At 34.4% G+C, this 16088-nt stretch overlaps 2 protein-coding genes across 2 annotated transcripts in view; both read right to left on the bottom strand.

Annotated features, from left to right (window-relative positions):
• Nucleotides 1-1569: 1569 nt before the first annotated feature.
• LOC115881781 overlaps nucleotides 1570-16088 on the bottom strand; it is a 91562-nt gene continuing 77043 nt past the window's right edge. Inside the window, exons 2-5 of the mRNA XM_030899430.1 lie at nucleotides 5549-6507; nucleotides 4527-5029; nucleotides 4328-4455; nucleotides 1570-4187 (exon numbers count right to left, since the gene is read on the bottom strand). Coding sequence (XP_030755290.1) covers nucleotides 3739-4187; nucleotides 4328-4455; nucleotides 4527-5029; nucleotides 5549-6507 — 2039 coding nt within the window. The 3' untranslated portion in view covers nucleotides 1570-3738. The remainder of the gene's footprint in view (nucleotides 4188-4327; nucleotides 4456-4526; nucleotides 5030-5548; nucleotides 6508-16088) is intronic.
• On the bottom strand, nucleotides 4185-5528 carry LOC115881771. Its single transcript, XM_030899407.1, has one exon. It carries the CDS (start codon nucleotides 5009-5011, stop codon nucleotides 4496-4498), a length of 516 nt encoding a protein of 171 aa, XP_030755267.1. The 5' UTR covers nucleotides 5012-5528; the 3' UTR covers nucleotides 4185-4495.

A 16088-nucleotide genomic window follows, 5' to 3' on the forward strand; every position in this document is an offset into this window, starting at 1 on the left:
GATTGCAGTATATGGTAACCTGTTTGATACGATACGAGCAGAAAGGAACTCGAAAAATGTGGTTTATTACGGTACTAATTAACAACACAATAATAAAACTAAACAGTTCTTCTTCATTATTTCTTTACGTAGAACTTAATAATAATAATAATAAAACAATAGTTGTATACATGCTTCGATAAATAATTGTATGAATGGTTCGATATTGTAATTGGGTGGGGAAACTCTATACAGGGTGGCGCCTCTCATACTTCAAGGAGAACGGTAGTTTATGTCGAAATGAAATTTTGGCAGCATATGTAGGTTAACTGAAAGCATTTTATAAAAATATATGGAATCATACAGGTGTCTCCAAAAAAAGTTACACATTAAAGTTGTGTTTTTTCTAATGGAACACCCTATATATTAACTGATTTTCGGATTATAGGAAAAAAATAAAGGTGAGTTTTATTAAAGAAGCATCTACCTAAAATCTAAGGATTTTGATTAGGTTAGGTTAGGCTGAAACAGCTGCCTAAATTTTAGTTGACCTTGTATAGTCTGATATTTAATTATTGTAACCATTGTATGTTAAACCAAATTGAAATTTGACCCAAAAAATTATACAGGGTGAGAGAAAATTAATATGGAACACCCAGTATATTTTTCCGGTGTTCAATGGGGAATTTACATATCTTCAAAATATTATTAAGGTTGCCTACACCTCAGATAAAGGTTTTCCTAGATATTTTAATTTTTATGATTTTGCGTCAATAGATTTTTATTATTTGAAAAAATCTAGATGGCTGTGTGATATATCTTTTTTTTAAATTAACAAAAATTAATGATTGTAGAGTAAAATACTCAACGTTGGTGAATACACACTGGTACATACAACGTTGGTACATACTCAACGTTCAATAGAATCATATCAGTTCTCTCTGATGTAGGATAAGTTTGCTTTCGCAAATTTCTGAGAATTTTTTTTGTTTTAACTGACATAGAATGGTTGTTAAAGTTGGACTAATTAGACAACTGTAACGTCAGACATATCACCAGCCACCTAGATTTTATCAAATAATAAAGCTCTGCTCAGATTATGGCTCAGTTCAAATCATGTAAATGAAAATATCTTTGTTTGAAGGGTAGGCAACCTCAATAGTATTTTGAAGAGACATGAATTCTCTATTGAATATCGGAATAATATACTGGGTGTTCCATTTAAAATAAAAGAGTAACATGCTTTTAAAGGTGACCAATGTTTAATATTAATTCTGTCTCACCCTGTACACACCAAACTTTTTGGACCAAGTTTTAATTTGATTTAAAGTACAATAGTTAATTTAACTACATATATACCGGGTAAATTCCAATTTAGGTAGCTTTTATTGTAATTTAAAAATTGTTCTTTATTTCTAGAGAATGTTAAATACCTATGTCAAAAACCTTACATTTAGTCACATACATCTCTTATAAAACTCATCTTTATTTTTCTCCTAGAATCTGAAAATCAATTAATATATAGGGTGTTCCATTACAAAAAACACAACTTTGATATGTACATAACTTCTTTGGGGACACCCTGTAGAACTCTCTATATTTTTAAAAAGTGTTCTGCATTAACCTACATATGCTCAGAAAATTTCATTTCAATACAAACTGTCATTCTCCTTGGAGCCTCTGCGGCGTATGAGAGGCGGCACCCTGTACAGAAGAGAACACCAATGAATATTTTTTTAAGAGATTTACCAAAGTCAGCTGGTGAGTTCTGATAAAGGCTGAGTACAACCAGGTCTAGACATTTTAAATTTAGTCTAGAAATGGTAATATTTTACAAACCACGCAGTATAGATTTTGATATAATGTTATTTTTGATAAAAAAATATCCGATCCGTAGATTTCTACTAATTTCTAATGGAAGATCAGCCAGGAACACCTTGTATACACATATATAAGATGTTTTAAAGGCTCGTTCACAGTTATATGTTCCTGCCGCATAAAATATGCTAATAACCAAGCAAACAAATACAGATATCTAATTTTATGGGGTCCCTAAAGGCAAATATTATTTTCCAGCGTAATTAATGTTAGTATTGGTTGAGTGCTTCTTTTCTGTTTGTCGAATATTTAGAAGTATACTGCGAAAAGAATATAAATTTCTAGTATATACACAATATGTCTAAAACAGCTGATGTGCGTACTCATAGCATATTGGTAGCGTTTTTTACGCCATATGGTGTTAAAGAGATTCTCATTTACGAATTTGATCCAAATATTTTCAAAACAGTGTATTTAGTACTTGAAAGTCTTAAATAAATTTTGATTTACAATTTTTTATACAAAACATATAAATTTGTATATATTTAATTTTTGTTTGGATATTCTTAAAGCCTTTTAACACCAAAGGCTTTAAGAATTTCCATAAACTTACAAAAATTAATACACTATACTGAAACGATTTGTAACTCTGAATGCAGATGACCTAAGTCACTTCAGTTTAATCGTTTACTGATGACAGTAATGATTGCTTCTGATGGTTTGGTTTGCAAGAAATACGTCAAAATGTTCAAGCATTAGTTTAATGTATGGTTAGGAAAATCCTTAATTATTTTTTGAGGAAAATTTTTGTTTTCATGAAGCCAGATGTTATAATATACTTCAAAACATAGTAGGGAAATATCTGTTTACATTTCTTATTTTTGTGGTATGTAATAACATCTAAAATTTCAATTTTTATCCTCATATTAATGGTGTTTATGTGAAACTTAACAGTATATTTCCTCTTACAAAAGTCTTTTGTCACAATTCGTTGGTAATCTCATTCCGCGGCCTTAGGCCTTAGACCCAGTCGATGAAAATTATCTTTCAAAAACAATAGCCCTCTCAAAAAAATTCTGCTGCTTTTCCAAGCTACATGATCGAATTCTGATGAGTTACTCATTCTAGTACTACCTCTCACTGAGTATTCTGGCTCTTCTAGATTGCTCGAGGACTGGAAAAAGTCGATCAATTGAGCGACTTGGGGTTATGATGTGTCGCTCATACGCTTGTAGCGCTTCAGTGCTTTTTCTGCCCAACAAAATAAATGTTCCCTATCATGAGGCATATATACGCTATATATGTATGTGTCTGTTAAGAAGAAGTAAGATTCTTGCTAAGTCCCTTACCACCAGTTTGTAAGTGGAAATAGCACTTGTATCACCGTCTTGATGCAACTGTCAGATTTGCAGTCTAGCTTTGTTCACCATGTCCAAGTAGCTCTGGGGGTAGGGTCTCAAAGTCTCCAACTGTTTGGGGAAATTCCGCTTCTCTGGTGTTATCATCTGTTTCAAAAGCGGTATCAGTGATCCGGGGGAAGTTTTGCCTGCGACACTTAACATTAAATGACAGCGATAGACAAGGCGATGGGTGATAAGAAGACTTATTCTAACAACAGAATTATTGGAAAAGAAACAATATTTTTACCAAAACTTGTACTATTGTTTTAAAAGTAGTACTGATGCCACTTCTCTTACATTAAAAGATTTGATTTTCTGTAATATTTTATCATTCTTCACGTAAATCTTTAAGTTTACAGTTGTTTTGTCAAAATATTTGTTACCTGGAATATTGGCAACACGAATTAGGTTTTTGTAATACACTGGAAAATATGATAGGAGGATATCTTTTATCATTTCCAATTTCGGTCTGCACTCACACAGAGTCACGGCCTTTCTTCTTGTATTACCACTGGCTATTCTCTATTTCAAAAGTCTTTTGTCACAATTCGGTGGTAATCTCATCCTGCGGCCTGAGACCCAGCTGGTAAAAATCATCTTCCAGAAACAATGGTCCACCCAAAAAGTCTCTGCTGCTTTTCCAAGCTACTGGATCAAATTCAGATGAGTTCCCTATTGGTGAATACTCAAACTTCCACTCAGGATTCAGCGGTGTCTGGTAACTCTCAAAGTCTCCATTGATAGTCTTCCCACTGACATTCTGTAAACTGGGCGACGATCCGAATGGTTTGAATGTACTCATTGTCGTACTACCCCTCACTGAGTATTCTGGCTCTTCTGGATTCCAGCGCATCTGTTTCAGAGGTGGTATCAGTGATCTGAGGGAAGTTTTTCCTGCGACACTTAACATTAAATGACAGCGATAGACAAGGCGATGGGGGATAAGAAGACTTATTCTAACAACAGAATTATTGGAAAAGAAACAATATTCTTACCAAAACTTGTACTATTGTTTTAAAAGCAGTACTGAGCCACTTCTCTTACATTAAAAGATTTGATTTTCTGTAATATTTTATCATTCTTCACGTAAATCTTTAAGTTTCCAGTTGTTTTGTCAAAATATTTGTTACCTGGAATATTGGCAGCACGAATTAGGTTTTTGTAATACACTGGAAAATATGATAGGAGGATATCTTTTATCATTTCCAATTTTGGTCTGCACTCACACAGAGTCACGGCCTTTCTTCTTGTATTACCACTTTGAAGCCAATTTTACACTTAACAGTATATTCTCTATTTTAAAAATCTTCCAAAAACAATGGTCCACACAAAAAGTCTCTGCTGCTTTTCCAAGCTACTGGATCAAATTCAGATGAGTTCCCTATTGGTAAATACTCAAACTTCCACTCAGGATTCAGCGGTGTCTGGTAACTCTCAGAGTCTCCATTGATAGTCTTCCCACTGACATTCTGTAAACTGGGCGACGATCCGAACGGTTTGAATGTACTCATTGTAGTACTACCTCTCACTGAGTATTCTGGCTCTTCTGGATCGCTCGAGGACTGGAAAAAGTCGATCAACTGAGCGACTTCGGGTTGTGAAGTGTCGCTCATACGTTTGTAACGCTTCAGTGCTTTTTCTGCCCAACTAAATAAATGTTCCCAATCATCAGGCATGTATATACTATCTATGTTTCTGTTTAGAAGAAGTAATATCTTTGCCAAGTCCCGTACTACCGGTTCGTAAGCGGAAATAGCACTGCTATCTCCGTCTTGATGCAACTGTCTCATTTGCAGTCTAGTGTCGTTCAGCATGTCCAAGTAGCTCTGGGCCTAGGACCTCAAAATCTCCAATTGTTTGAAGAAATTCCGCTTCTCTGGTGTACCATCTGTTTCAGAGGTCGTATCAGTGATCTGAGGGAAGTTTTTCCTGCGACACTTAACATTAAATGACAGTGATAGACAAGGCGATGGGGGATAAGAAGACTTATTCTAACAACAGAATTATTGGAAAGGAAACAATATTTTTACCAAAACTTGTACTATTGTTTTAAAAGTAGTACTGATGCCACTTCTCTTACATTAAAAGATTTGATTTTCTGTAATATTTTATCATTCTTCACGTAAACCTTTAAGTCTCCAGTTGTTTTGTCAAAATATTTGTTACCTGGAATATTGGCAACACGAATTAGGTTTTTGTAATATACTGGAAAATATGTTGGGAGTATATCTTTTAACATTTCTAATTTCGGTCTGTACTCACATAAAGTCACGGCCTTTCTTCTTGTATTACCACTTTAAAGCCAATTTTACACTTAACAGAATATTCTCTATTTCAAAAGTCTTTTGTCACAATTCGGTGGTAATCTCATCCTGCGGCCTGAGACCCAGCTGGTAAAAATCATCTTCCAGAAACAATGGTCCACCCAAAAAGTCTCTGCTGCTTTTCCAAGCTACTGGATCAAATTCAGATGAGTTCCCTATTGGTGAATACTCAAACTTCCACTCAGGATTCAGCGGTGTCTGGTAACTCTCAAAGTCTCCATTGATAGTCTTCCCACTGACATTCTGTAAACTGGGCGACGATCCGAATGGTTTGAATGTACTCATTGTCGTACTACCCCTCACTGAGTATTCTGGCTCTTCTGGATCGCTCGAGGATTGGAAAAAGTCGATCAATTGAGCGACTTGAGGCTGTGAGGTGTCGCTCATACGTTTGTAACGTTTCAATGCTTTTTCTGCCCAACTGAACAAATGTTCCCAATCGTCAGGCATGTATATGCTATCTACGTTTCTGTTTAGAAGAAGTAATATTTTTGCCAAGTCCCGCACTACAGGTTTGTAAGCGGAAATAGCACTGCTATCTCCGTCTTGATGCAACTGTCTGATTTGCAGCCTAGTGTCGTTCAGCATGTCCAAGTAGCTCTGGGCGTAGGGCCTCAAAGTCTCCAGCTGCTTGAGGAAATCCCTCTTCTCAGGTGTATCGTCTGTTTCAGAGGTAGTATCGCTGATTTGAGGGAAGTTTTTTCTGCGGTACTTCACGTAAAAGACAGCGATGGACAAGGCGATGAATGATAATAGGAAACCGGATACGATTCCGACGAAGACGGTGAGACTGTAGGCGGACATGCCGAGGAAATTGCCGTTGTGGCTGCAGACTAGGCCCATAAAGTCGGGTTTGCTGCTCCAAGAGGACTCGTAGCCGAAGGGGCAGGCTTCTACGCACTTTCTGGTGGGGTAGACGATGAGATTGGGGCACTTGATGCAGCCTTTCAGGCCGCAGCGAAGGCAGTCAGGTTCGGCGTCACAATCTGAAACAAAAATGAAATATTTAAAGTCCACCACTTTCAAATCTTACTATCTATTTGTTTAAAAGTATCTAGAGTAATGGGAATTCTGAGATAGTTCAACTAGAAACCAAAATATAGAACAATTTCCATTATTGCATTTGGCGGAAATACTATCAGCGAGTTATAACAAATGTTTTAACTACATGATACTAGGGTTCAGAACGGGGAAATCCCGGTTCTTTTAAGACATCAAAGGACCGGGACTCGAAATCATTAATTAAGCTTGTGGCAACACATACTATACCAACCTTGATGTGTACCAATGGTCTGATTGTGTGCTAGGAAGTAGATTAGCATCTAGCTCATTTGCCAGTTCAGAATTAGAATTTAGAGTTAGTAACTCGCATTTTCATTGGAGGACATTGTCATATTTATTTCAAACCAATAATCAACGAGAACATTCGTATAATTTAATAAAATTACTATAAATCATTATAAATAATAAATTGTTTGTAATTGAGCTGTAATTTCTGTATTATTAATCCGGTAAATGATGGAGATAAACAATTGCGATTGATTAAAATTTTATTTTAAGATGAAAGAAACTTTTGTTAACAACATTCTGAGAATTCGAATAATGAATTGAATAATGACAAGACAAGTGACATCTGTCTAAAAAAGACAGCGATTTAGAGTGACAATTTGTTTATGTAAAATTTTGATTATGCAAAAGGAATACAAATTCTATGAGTTTACTGGTCGCCTAACGATTAACATTAATTTAAAAATAAATCCCTACTATGAATAATGAAAAAAAAATTTAAACAAAAACGGACCACAGACCGCACAAAACAAATTGTTGTATAGCAGTTAGTAGTAGCGTAGTAGTCAGAGATATATATGTAGTAGTATTTTGGTTTAATGGCCACAACCGCCAGGGCTATCAGGCCGGTTGATAGAATTATGGTTTTTTAATAAAAATTAAAAAAAAACATTATAAAATTATAAGGCTAGAATAGTATACGGATTTATGTTAACTCTAATTTTTTGAAGTTTATAAAAAGCATTCATAAAAAATATACAGGGTGAGTTTCTACGATGTTCTCTATGGGTATCTCGGAAACTACTGGGGATAGAGAGACGGTTAAATGGGGAAAGAATTGCAGTTTTGTGGGGTCATAAATATGCACCTTTCAGATTTTTGAAAGAGTTCATGGCTTACTTGATATTTCGAAAAAAAACAAATTTCGGCAATTTTAAAAATGGTCCCTAATTCCATTATAATCTATTTTAGACAAAAAGTTTTCAGATAAAAGTTGTAGATAATCGCACCTTAAATGTGACTGAGTTCGCCGTTTTTTTCTAAAGCCTGTCATTTTTGACATATGACACAAACTTATGTTTGGTTTGGAAACCATAGTTGGCCATGACTTCATAAAAAGCGCCATTTTTTAAGCATTTGAGGGATATAAGCTATAATGTTTTTTTTTCGAAAAATGACAGTTATAGCCAATTATTTTCTTTCTTGACTAATTTCACTTAGTTGGTATGGTATTCTTATTCTGCTATTTATTTAATTATTATAATTTATAACTTATAAAAAGACAGAATATTTTATTAAACGGTTCTTTAAAATTTTACATTATTACACAAACTAAAACTTAAAAAATAGTATCTCTACATACAGTTTTAAGTTCTTTTAGAAAATGTTCAAAAAATATACTGCATAAAATCTAAAATAGATAGATCTGGTGAACGAGGAGGCCTATGTAATTGGTCCAACTGTTCCTATCCCTGAGTTTGAATAAGTATGATATAAATAATTTTTAACATTTCTTTCATTAGGGGGGGGGGAGTTTCACAATGAGTCATGTTGGAACCGCTCTATTCATTTAATTTTATTGACCACATTTTTAACTTTTCCAACATGTCTTGAAAACCGTTCTCTAAAAAGCGTATGTAACGTATCCTCGAAAATGTATGGCCAAGAAAAGTTGAACCAATAATCCTACACGCTTTTCTTCATTTGAAAAACTCATATTTACAATTTTTTGTTGTTTTAATTTACAAAGTTTGGATGTGACAGTTTGAAATTTCTGAGAGCAAAGACGATTGAACTTGTTTCCATGGCTAACTAAGTGAAGTTGTTTAAAAATGATAAGAATTGGCTATAACGCAATTTTTAGAAAAACCCATATTATAATAAAAATGGCGCTTTTTATGAAGTCATGGCCAACTATGGTTTCCATTTAAAAAAACATAAGTTTGTGCCATATGTAAAAAATTTCATGCTTTAGAAAATAAGAATGTGATTATCTACAACTTGTATCTGAAAACTTTTTGTTTAAAATGTATTGCAATGGAATCAGGGACCATTTTTAAAGTAGCCAAAATTTGATTTTTTCGAAATATCTAGTAAGCCATGAACTTTTTCAAAAATCTAAAAGGCGCATATTTATGACCCCACAAAAATTCTTTCTCCATTTAACCGACTCTCTATCTCCAAAAGTTTCCGAGATACCCATAAAGAACATCGTAGAAAACTCACCCTGTATATCCTTCAAAGCCTTCAATTTAATAGCTTCACTTCAAATATGCGCACATGGTGCACACACAATTTTTTTTATTTTGTAATAAAATCACATCGAAATACAAACATTAGATTGACCAAAATTGCTGTAAAATTTTAGTACTAATTGTAAATGGGTATAATCGCTATAACTTAGTTCAATCTTCTATATCTTCGTGTCTTTATAATATCCTATCTCTTCTATATTTAGATGAAAATGTCTAGTGTTGCGTGGAAAACTGACTGACCAGCGATGGGTGCAGTTTATAAAAAGCGGTTTTTTGAAGAACAACACGCCACAAAGGTCGACAAACTTTATTTTCTCCTTTCAATGACCAATTACGCAACGTTAGACAAACACCGGACAATAAAAAAACTAGCCTCAACCTGGCAGAAGGTTTCTGTTTGCTCTTTTCGCCGGTGCTGTACACCAGTGGCGTAACAATAAACCTCAGTAGCGTAACTTATTAAAAACCATTGAGAAAAAAATATACGGACCATCGTCCGAACTGTATTCCGGAAACTTCGGCAGCAGATAAAATAAGTAAAAAAGTTCGTATAAATGTATATCCTAAAATTCTTAGTTTCGGAGATACAGAGTGTAAAAATTTAATTTTTATTTCGATTTTTTCCAAATAATCTCTGAAGTAACGTCAATATTTGGATGAAAATTGGTATCTGGGAGTTTTTTGACATGAGAAATTTGATTTTGATGTCAACACGACTCCTATTTGTAGAGGGCGTTACCTACATGTGTTTTAACTCTTTTGAAGTCATAATTTTTCGCCCGTACCTGTATAAAACTATCGAGTGAAAAAATATTAAATATAATTTCCGTGACTTTTTACGTAGAAAATGTTTCTTGGTAAAAATCGCTATAAGTAACCGTTCTCAAGATATTTAGAATGGAAATAGTCAATACCATGTCATATTGACAAAAAATAAACACGTTGAGAAGATAGTTATTTGACTGAAATAATAAATTTGGGAACTTTTTATATTTTCAAATTAATCATAGATTTTTCTGCGAAAAAAATGATGATAAAACGATTTCTATTGAACTTTTGACACAAAAAACATTTCAAATTTATGATTTCAGTCTAATAACTATTTAGTCAATATGTTTAATTTATGTCAATGATGATAGATATTGATAATTTCGATTCCAAATATCTCGAGAACCATTGCTCATAGATATATAAAAAAGTTATAGAGGTGAACTACTCTGGAGAAACACCTGGTATTTTATGATCGTGGCCCTAGAAAAATAATACCTTCTCTATAAATAAATAATATCAGAGAGAAAAATCAATCGCAGACCAAACCAAATTAAAACTAAAAGAATTTCGAACTTCCATTGTTTTTATTTATTTTGCTTACACAACGTTTCCGTCAGAAGTATCACTGACCGTTATCAAGTGTGAACTATCGAGAGAACTCAGTTTTTTTCTCAACTCAGTTTTCAGTCATTTCAGTGATACTTCTGAACGAAACGTTGTGTAAACAAAATAAATAAAAACAATGGAAGTCCGAAATTCTTCTAGTTTTAACACAGATTATACAGATTATAAACTTTGTTTTTTCTTTATTGTTTTTCATGGTTCCAATTTTCGGAATTGTGCACTAGTTAGGTTACTAGTTTGCGCACATAGCACGCCCACTTATGGCCTCTAAAATTTTGCACAGCGCCTGACCGGCACAGTTATTAGAGAGATATCGGAAAACCGAATAGCGTCATGCAGTATTTACGCGTACGTTATCATGGTTACGATATGCGCGAGTCAATAGAGACTTTTTAAGGCCTTATTCGATCAGCTTTATACGTTATCCGTTATTTAGAGCATGGGCATTGATACAAAAATAATGGATTACACTATTAGTGGATATATAGCGTTTGCCGCTATTTAGGTTCAAATAAACGGTACGCTATTACGGGATACATTTTAGCACAGTTGCCAAGTGTAATACTTATTTGGATTATAATCAAAGAAGAAAAAAAAACTGCTACAAAAGGGTAAAAAATAATACGTAAAATAGTTCCTAAATATATACTTTTTTGTAGTCTTCTTTTGTCCATCAAAATAATATAATCAACATATTTGAGTGACAAAAATTGGCAACGCCAAGATGTAGTGTCCAAGTTGATGGTTGACACTTGACATCTTGACATTTGCAAAATCTGTGGTACTAACGGTTTGGGTTATCAATTAATATGATGTAAACTTATTAGTACACACTTTATTAAAATACTTTAATCAAATACACAGTTTTAAAGAAGGCTGAGTAAACTTATTCGTAGTTGTGGAGAATGTGTTGTGAGAGTGTGTGTGTGACATCGTTGACCGTTGACAGACGTGTTTTTGTTATTACTCTATGGACGTGTCTCGATATTCGAGTATCACCAAGGATAGAGTAGGAATGTCGCTTTCACCGCCTGACGTAATTTGCGGATCAATTACACCAAGCGCTATTTCTAAATAACGTTTAAAAATTGCTTAAATGGGCATGTGCGGGTATTTGACAACCGGGGCCGGCCGGCGAGATCTTTTATTTTAGGTTATGTTTGTATTGTTTTGAATTATTACTTTAGTTTTATTAGGTAATTTGATATTTAAGTAGCTGGGATAAGTTTTAATTTAATAAATATGGCCCAAAATATGGATTCCACCTCTTCCAATATTAAAGAACCTATAGGCTTAGGGTTACAGCAGATGACGACTTAGCCCTTCTAAGAAAATTTGTTGCTTGTTGCCCTAAACCCACTGGCAGACGTTGAACAATAAAGCACTGGAAATAAGCACTTTAGCCCTTTAGTTTTAAAATACCTAGTAAACAAAACAATTTCAAAGTTTTAAATTCAAAGTTAGGTTAAGTTTAAATAGCGGACGCGACGCGAACAGGATTCTTTCCGATCCGATAACTATAAATGAAGAGAGTTAATACCACCTCACGAAAGGAAATAACACCTGGCCTTATTAACGTCCAAGCACGCTATTCGGTTTAGCGATATCTCTCTATTACGCTGTTTATTGTTATTTTACACGAGTTTATTTTTGCGCACAGGAAATTTTACTCGTTTGCACATCGTCATAAAAAACAATTTTCGTACCACGAATTAGGGACAAGATTTTTATCTCTATACTTATAGGATATCTAATCTGTGGTTTTAATACTGAATCATTGTCTACCACATTCAAAGTTGATTAATAATGTCGAAACTAAAAATTAACTTGATTTTAATCCTGAACCAAAATTTCACTTGATTCAATAAAGTGTACAAAGGGAATTCGTCATGTTTTTTTTTTCTTCGTTTAACTTGTTGCAAAACAGCCTTTACCATATTACCAATCTATCTTATTTATAGTTAGGCATTAAATCACGACACTAAATCTAGTCACTAGTTATTTCTTTCGTTTATGACCGTTTTAAATGAATCAACAAAAAAACTAAATAAGAGATCTCTAAAAGTCCTTTGTGACTCAATATAAGATTGAGTAATGAAGATTCCGCTTCGCCATATCATCAGACGTTTCATTTTATTGACTCTAAACAACTAGTTGGAAAATTTCAAGAAAGATGATACTAAAATAATAAAATATAAATTGACAAAAAATATACATCTCTTCCAAGTATACAGGGTATCTCAAAAAACATGTGCCATTTCTCGTGAGATTCTTCATGTAAAAATAAGATTTATTTTTCATATCAACAGGGTGTTAAAGTCTTGATATTTTTTCTATTTATTAAGTACTTTTAGCGTTTCGAATAAAATTTTGAGGGTAAAAGTTACTATAAATTCTACATATTTTAAAGCTAAAAAAGTGTCGACATATTCACCAGGGACGTGCATATGGGTTATTACTGGAATATTTTTCTAAAAAAAACATGTACACCACTGACTTTTTTTCTCTTGTTAGCGAGATAGTGTAAGCAGTTTAATGCCAATTAAAAGTTGTCTCTTGATAGTTTGTCGATTTCGGATTCAGACCGACAGACAGACAGACGGACAAACAGTTCCAGTTCAAATATGCGCACATAGTGGGCACACAATTTTTTTTGTTACTCTCTAGGTTCTTTCAATATTATTTTAGGATTAACCCAGATCTATTTTGTCTCTTCTAACCCTATGTATGTTGGTAAAACCTTAATATCCAAAATTAACTAGAAAATTAATATTTTTAACAAAAACACTTTCATATTTTACAAATTTAAAGTGCGTAAAATTTAAATCCAATTGATTATCAATTTCAACAAATCAGTTTATTTGCACGAATGAGTTACTTTCATAAATATTTTACACTGATTCGCTTTTTTACAATAATTTTGCATGCAGTTAAGATCGAACTTAAATGTAAATTCAAATTTATTACGGTTTCAAATTGAAGAAAGTCGTATTACGTACATTTTATCTTCTAAAGCAATACAATACTTAATATAAACTAGTCAAAACGAATTAGGGATCACTTTGATAAATTTCGTTTAAAGAAAGAAAATATATATTTATTTAAATATACAGGGTGGCCCATCGAAAACGTTCCGCAAGGCATAACGGCCGGGGTATTTCTTTTTTCAAAAAATCTAAAAGCACGTCAATTTTGTTTGTGAGGGGGACAACTTTTGCCCCAAAAACGATTGCAAAATCTTCAACCCTCTAAGCGGGGGTGTCATCCCCCAACTTTTTTCAAATGGGAAGGGGGGTCAAGTGGCGCCGCAATGAAAAGAGCTTTCTATTCTCTATATTTCCCCAAAATTGGTCGAAAGAAGTCGAAGAAAATATGAAGGATTGAAATTTGAAAAGTTTATTTAAACATTTATCAGAGTAAATGATAAGGATAAATTCCTTCGACCAATTTGCGGTTTTTTCTTATTATTTCCAGATGTTTACGCATTTTTTCACTTGCCACAAGGTTTAACGATCAGGTGCGGTAGTTGCTAGATAGCTGTTCTGTGACTTGTGCGTTGAAGTTCTTCTCAATATCGTTAAACTGACCCACAATAGAATTTCTAAAAATACCAGCCCACACGTTCAATTTCTGAGGCTTTTGTGTGTGCACCTCGTGAAAAACCCTGGGGTTGTCCTCAGCCCACTACCAAGAGTTGTGCCTATTAACTATATACACCGTTCAAAAAGAAAGTACACTCATCCGAAAAACACACATTAAATAGGAAATTATTATCATTCGCGACTCGTTCACTCATAGTTTCACAAAATTGCAAGCGACGATCAAAAGCATCTTCGTTGACTTTTTGTACCTAATGAATTTTGTACGGGTGGAAATTGTGTTTTTTAATATCCTTTGGACACTTGTACGATTCACGCCGGTCTCATTGGCTAATTTTCTTGTACTCAGCGTACTATCCATGGCAACTTGGCTAAATACGAATACCTCCATAGCTTTATTTACAACAGGATTTTCCCTCTGCCTCTTTTTATTTATAACGAATCCAGTTTCGCGAAATTTTGCTACTAACTCGCGAACAATTTTTCCATAAAGGTGTTTGTCAGGATGGCGTTCATTGAATCTCTGCGCAACCCGATTGCCACATTCATTATTTTTAAAATAAAGTTCGATTATTTCCACTTTTTCTGCAAGTGAGTACACCATAATTGTTACAAAGTTTAACGATATTGCAACTACCGCACCTGATCGTTCAACCTTGTGGTAAGTGAAAAAATGCATAAACATCTAAAAATAATAGGAAAAAAAGGCAAATTGGTCGAAGGAATTTATCCTTATCATTTACTCTGATAAATGTTTAAATAAACTTTTCAAATTTCAATCCTTCATATTTTCTCAATAGTCATTGACGACCGATTTTCAAAAACGAAGCGGGAAAATATAGAGGATGGAAAGCCCTTTTCATTGCAGTACCACTTGACCCCCCTTCCCATTTGAAAAAAAATGGAGGATAACACCCCCGCCTAGAGGGTTGAAAATTTTGCAATCATTTTTGGGGCAAAAGTTGTCCCCTTCACAAACAAAATTGACGTGATTTTGAATTTTCTGAAAAAAAAATTACCCTGGCCGTTATGCCTTACGGAACGTTTTCGATGGGCCACCCTGTATAAACTTAGCAATAGGTATGTTCCTTCGGAATTAAGTTTGAATGTAGTGTATGCACCTTGGTGTTCATTACGAAAAAATTGTCAAACTGCTGAAAACTGTATTTTTACTACGTTATGAATGACTACAATATAATTATAATATATTGAAAATAATTGGAATATGGAAATATTTTTTTTCCCTATTAATGCGTGGGTCCTCCGCGGTTTTTACGCACTTCTGCACACCGATTTGTCATAGACTGAATGAGGCTCCGAATAATCTCTTGAGGAAAGGCGTTCCACTCCTCTCGAAGATTTTCTTCCAAAGTTTGAAGATCTGGTGCTTGTGGACGACTTTGTAGTCTTCACTTTAGTAGGTCCCAGAGGTGCTTAATAGGATTTAGATCAGGGCTATTAGCAGGTCAATCCATAATTGTGATATTGGTCTCTTCACGGTATCGAGTAACTACTCTTGCAGTATGAGGCCTGGAATTATCCTGTTGTGAACTGAATTCTGGACCATACTGAGCAGAAAATGGAATAACATATGGTTCAAGAATCTCATCACTGTATCGTACAGGATTAATTATGCCGTCTAGAAACACATGCAAGTCCGTACGCCCATTTAAATTTACACCTATCCATACCACGACGGAACCTCCACCAAAATGAATCGCTTCTCTGGCTGTTGTGTTCAGATACCGTTCATTCGGTCTTCTGTAAACTCTCCGCCGGGCATCATTATGACTTCGTCGAAAACGGGACCCGTCTATAAAAAAGACGTGCCTCCACTGATCCACGCCCCATTAAAGATGTTCTTGAGGAAATATTCTTCGTACCCTACGATGATTAGCAGTTAAATGCGGCACAACAACTGCTGAAGCTGAAACTGCTCGCCTTGATCAATTTTAACTTCATGCAGCCTATTTCTTATAGTCTGAGTTGAAATTCGAGTTCCTCTGGCGATCGTAAGGAGATTTTGTAGGT

Source organism: Sitophilus oryzae, unplaced genomic scaffold (genome assembly GCF_002938485.1).
Source record: "Sitophilus oryzae breed Bouriz unplaced genomic scaffold, Soryzae_2.0 scaffold_173_pilon_pilon, whole genome shotgun sequence".
NCBI classification, from domain to species: Eukaryota; Metazoa; Arthropoda; class Insecta; order Coleoptera; family Curculionidae; genus Sitophilus; species Sitophilus oryzae.